The 5,561-nt window shown below is 41.6% G+C and overlaps 1 protein-coding gene across 2 annotated transcripts in view; it reads right to left on the bottom strand.

The window, feature by feature from the left end:
* The window catches only part of LOC101850805 (endoglucanase E-4), a 53,570-nt gene that overhangs the window by 40,563 nt on the left and 7,446 nt on the right, over nt 1-5,561 (bottom strand). For both annotated transcript variants that reach the window (XM_005099255.2, XM_005099256.2), the window contains exons 5-6: nt 4,734-4,889; nt 3,823-4,010 (exon numbers count right to left, since the gene is read on the bottom strand). In XM_005099255.2, coding sequence (XP_005099312.1) covers nt 3,823-4,010; nt 4,734-4,889 — 344 coding nt within the window. The remainder of the gene's footprint in view (nt 1-3,822; nt 4,011-4,733; nt 4,890-5,561) is intronic.

The following is a 5,561-nucleotide window of genomic DNA, read 5'->3' as shown; positions in this document are numbered from 1 at the left end:
CCGTTATCTGAATGAGTTACCTGACTGTGGGGGGGGTGTAGGTACTCGTAAATACCGTTGTCTAAATGAGTTACCTGGCAGGCAACCTTCTTGTCATCCCAGCCCAACGCCCAGGCCCAGGCTGACTCCACGAAGGTTTTGGCGTCGTTGAGGTACTGGTTGTTGTGGGTGGCGCGGTACAGCCACATGCTCGCCTCGCACATCTCGTCCTTGTCGGCACTTGACCTGGACAGACACCAAGCCGACCGAGTGGTGAAATAAATCTTCCTTTCTGTGACTGTCCCCGTAGGTCTTTCTTTTTTTTTTTTTGGAAGGGTTAAGTGTTTTAGGGCATTCGCAACTGCATAAAGTCATATGGGTGCGCTGGACACATGAAATATTTTCAGTTGGCGGGAAATTTTGAATTTTGCCCGGGTGGCGGCCGAAGCCTACCTACTCTTATCGATTTTTAACCACCAAGGGATCTCTAATGTGCTTAACTTGCCCCTTGTATGTCTCTCTATGTGTCCGTATATATTTCTGTCGATACCTCTGTTTTTGGCTGTCTCTCTCTCTCAATCATCGCCTAGCTGGTTTACACAACTATTAGAAATGGAAATCATCCAGGAAAAGAAATATTTAAAAACAAAAACACAAGTTCTAATTTGGTACAAATGTTAAGTAAAAATTATCTACCCCAAGAAACATGTTAGAAAAGAACATTTACGTTGAACATTTCACCATCTCTTCAATTATGTTTATTTTACACTTTGCTGAGATAATGTCGGATAAAGAAAAAAACAATCCCTAAATGTTAGAGTTGGACTGGACCTGTTTTTTCACAAATCCTCAAAAAAAAAGGTAGTGCTTTAGCTTTAAAAGAAATCTTAGTTTGTCCAGATAAGAGTGTTATAAAAAAAAAAAAAAACATATTTTGGAATTCCAAGGGACAAAATCCAAAATGACTGTAATAAAAATGCATAATTTATCGTTTACATCCCTTTGATGAAAAAACAGTATTGTCAAATGTACTGACGGGGAGGAATGCTGATCAGATGCTGAACCAAGAATCAGTGTCATTTTGTTTATTCAGTTGTAGAAAAAATTAATCTATGTGGTGTATAGAAACAGCAACGTTGTAAAACACAGGGAAAGCATATTGGCTAAAACTAAAAGGAGCCTTAACATTTAAAAACCACCACCACCACCACCAATAACAACAACTACAACAACAACAAATATTCAACTGACGAGTAGAATCCTGCAGCCCCAGTGAAGACTCCCCTGTTGCTCTTTGCGAAGGCGTAAAGACTTTCAGCAGCCGTCAGCAGGCGGGAGGCGTAGGCTTTGTCTGGGGGAAGAGGCCACAAGGAAGGGTGCACCATAAGATTTATAATTGTAGTCCTAATAATGACAAAGATAATAATATCAATAATGATAGTCCTAATAATGATAATAATGTAAGGCCTATAATAATAACAATAAATATTAATATTATAATAAAAATAAGAAGAAGAATAATGTGAACAGTAATAAAAATTATACATGTATACAATTGTGCGTGTGTGTGTGACGACGTGTGGAATCAGGCGCTACCGATTGTTGAGCCTGAGGAGTTAATGATATCATCTCAAAACTGATTTGTTTGACTTGCCAATGAAATAAATATCCATTTATCTTGGCTAGACCTCAAGATATCTGCAATGGTGGGAAGTGAGGTCACCTGGCTTCAATGGTGAAATAAATTGAGAAAACGGCCCCCAAAGTTTGGTGACTCCAATAGCTAAAGAGTCTTTAAAAACTGAAAAATTACATATTTTGTGCCTTTAATCAATGTTTTTTTTAGCAAAATTCACAAGGAAATGTGTTTTTAAAGGGACAATAAAGAGGTTAAGCCAAAAAATAAGAATTTGATTAAAATGTCCAAACTGCGGAAAAATGCCAGTTTTTCAGATTTCGTTATTTTGACGAGCGCCTGATTTCACTACACTGCTTCCCATATAATAATAATAATAATATTTTGTCTGTCACCTTCAGAGGTTCAACACTGAGCTACGAGAAGTTGTCAAATTCTCAAAGAAGGATGAGGGAAACGTTTGATCGGCTTTGGGCAAAATCTTGGTCTTCTTCGTGGTAATTTTCTCAGGCAACCGGTTAAACTGTACTGAGCCTAGACAGCAAGTTTTCAGCAGACAAAAAGACATTCAATGAATCAGGAATCACACACTGCACACTCTCGCTAGAGCTCGCTCGATCTCACCCGCTGTATCGAGTTCAGGCCTTTCCTTGTCCCGTTAAACCCGAGCACAGATAATTGAGCTTACATAGACAAAAAAAGGGGATTCCGGTAAGGTCCCGCTGTAGCGGGTGCAGCTATAGTCATGTTCTACTGTATTACTATAGGATAGGGACTTTGTAATGGGATAATTTTTCTTGTTTGCTACATTTTCCGCAATGTTGAAACACACTCTCTAAACACATACCACTACCCCCAGGCTAAAACAGCACCTGGACATGGATGGCTGGTGCCTCTATCAATAAATCATTGATGGTCAACCACTAATGCCATTATGACGGACTAGCACGGCTGGAATCTCCCCCCTGGCTTACCTCCCTTTGCCTTGAAGGTGATGGAGCCCAGCGCGAGGGAGGCAGCAGTCTCCGCGGCGATGTCACTTCCATGCTGGCTCCCACTCACCGTCTTGCAGGGCCGTGCCATTGTCATGTCCTCAGGGCGTCCCCAGAAATTGTGGTCTGCCTGGGGATCTCCGACCTACAAAGAAATAATCGGTATTTACTTGTCAAGTAAAAATTGAAGACAGGGTTGGAAATTTAGGTGTAACTGAGCAGAGTAATGTGAAAATCCCTACTGAATAAACAATGTTCAGTTTTAGGTGGGCCTGAAATAATGTCAGTGGTATAGCAATTAAGCACTTCATCTTCCAACGTAGAAACATGAGTTCAATCCCTGTGTTGAATTATCATGGAGTATTATTATCTCTGGGAAGTTGTATCCATCTAAGCCCGGGTTAGCTACAATAATCAGAGTTAAAGCATACGTTCTTAAATAATCTAAATTCTGTCCTGGCGAGCTTAACCCTATCCGTAGGCCCTGGGGTCAGTTTGTATCCCCGGGTTGTATTCTTCACATTTTAGAATACTTCTGGCACGAAGATATTTTTGAAACTTTCAGCATTTCTCAAAAAATCATTTTGACAGACTGCTATGCAAAGCGTGCGGATCGGACTAACGAGTAAATTTCCTCTTTGGAAAGTGGTGGCACAGGTTCTCCACGTCGTGTGGATACAATAGTAAAGCACAACGTACGGATGGTGTTAAAAGGTCTACAATTACTGTAATGTTTCAAGCCGTCCCTTTTATATTTAATCAGTACATAGACTCGCTGGATGAGAATCAGCGTTGTCCTATCCTAAACAGGCTCATGCATTCAACTTTGTGTTTTTTCGTCAGTTGTTGTAAAACCCACCAGACTGACGGTCTATTCCAACAGCGACACAGTTGCTCATAAACAGACATTTGTGAATCGTGCTTACAAAATAAGTAGCTTCTTGGATTCAAGCCCTATGGAAATAGGTAAACCACTCTTAAAGGTGAAGTTTTTACTATAGTAGAAGACTTTTTATACGTAGAGAATATGGCATCAATAGAAAATCTACAAATTTGACCCTAGTGTTGATTTTTTGCCAATATCTCCATCTGTGGAATGCGAGAAGCAGCTCATTTTGTCAGCACACCTCACATTTGCTCATTGTCAGTTGTAGACAGGTGCCCATCAACAGTTGCTCATAGTCAGTTGCTTCTTCTCCCCCTCCTCCTCCTCACCTGTACAACAAGCTCCTTCTTGTGAGGGTCCCAGGCTTTGAGGAAGTAGTCGAGCGGCCACTTGATCATGTCGTACATGTTGTTGAGCTGGCCCGCCTTGACGTAGCCGTCCTTGAAGGAGTAGAGGGACCACAGGAGGAGCGTGGTGGAGGAGGCCATGGGCAGTCCGAACTTGACGTGGTCACCGGCTGGGGGTCAAAGGAGGTCAGCTGTATGTCAGGGGGTCACAGGGAGTCAGTGCTACGTCAGGGGTCAAAGTAGGTCAGCAGTACATCAGGGGAGGTTGAGCGGGGGGTAAGGTTACAGTGGGTAAGTGGTACATCAGAGGTCACAGGGGGTCATCAGTACGTCATGGGTGGTTGGGGTTAGGGCTGTATTTATTTGCGGTTTTTGTGTTGTCAGATTTGTTTTCTTTGTTTCTTTTTCCTTGTCACGTTCTCTTTTCATTTTTTGAAAAGCTAGGCCACCTACATAATATGCGGAGTTAGAGAGGTGGTGAGGATGAGAAATGAATGCATACACGATATATATATATATTATATATAAGAAGATGAACTTCTTGGCTGATTGTATCACCACAACAACTTGGTAATGTTTCTTACACAAGCACTTTTTTTGGGAACCTTTTGCTTTAGTAAGAGCTTTACGGCACTTGCAACACAATAAGTTTGTATAAGTGCCGAAGATTAGAGGTGTTACAAGAGAGTGTCAAACACAAAACAGGATGAGAGAAAACGACGATAGCTTTGATAGGAAAAAAGGAGCAAACCACACCAGAGCACCCACCAACCATCCACTAGGCCTCTTTAGATTAGATAGAAGCTATTTGCCATTCAAAGAACGAGATCAAGAACAAGAAGGAGGAAGGATCAGGGAGAGAGGGACCGTATGCATGAGGACATCCCACTTACCATCATACCATCCTCCGACCACACAGTCGTTCAGACCAGAATCTCCCCTCCATTTGATGGGATTGTTGGCGGGAAGTTTGCCAGACCGCTGCGCGTCGTAGAACAAGATGGACTTGCCCAGGGCAGAAGCGTAGTTCTTGGTGGCTGTACCGCCGCCTGGGGAAAAAAGAAGGCGGGGGGTGTGGGTGGGTGGGGGGTATAAATACAGAAGGTTGTGTGCGACTACTACTACAGCGACAGATTAAAGGTCCAAAGGTTCTAATTAAATTTATAATTCTTAAAATTCTTCATCTGTTTCAGTACACTTATCTTGTTTTGTTGTAACTGGGTATTTTTTATTAGTATATTTTTAATTTTAGAGAAAATGGGTTTTAGTTTGCGACTTTGTGGAACCTTGAGAGTGAAATTTTTTAAAGCACTTTTTCATTTTTTAAAATGTCTATCTCATTTAATGAAGTAATTAGTGTGTTATTTTTAACTGCAAATAGTCAGATACAAAAGAAAATCTGTAAAAACCCCTGACACTTACAACCCAGCCTTCTCTCTCGCCACAAATTGCTTCTTATCTTTTTATTTCCTTCACTTATGGGAAGATATGAGGTCCACAATGGACAGGGAAAGCGAATCAACAGCGCCATGCGAAGCTTGGTACTGGTGCATTAAATCTGTTGGGCTTTTTTTTTTCTGTGCCTTCATGAATTCCGAAGTCCCAGATAGAAGATTACGGAAAAACGTCATCAGATATAGTAGATAAGCAACAATTATGATGCCAAGAAGGAGAAGAAGAAGAGGAGGAGGAGGGAGAAGGAGGAGGGAGGAGGAGGAGGA

The sequence above is a fragment of the Aplysia californica genome, unplaced genomic scaffold, assembly GCF_000002075.1.
Source record: "Aplysia californica isolate F4 #8 unplaced genomic scaffold, AplCal3.0 scaffold00207, whole genome shotgun sequence".
Classification (NCBI taxonomy): Eukaryota; Metazoa; Mollusca; class Gastropoda; order Aplysiida; family Aplysiidae; genus Aplysia; species Aplysia californica.
The sequence above is the reverse complement of the archived record's forward strand: the minus strand, read 5'-3'. Positions and strand labels throughout refer to the sequence as shown.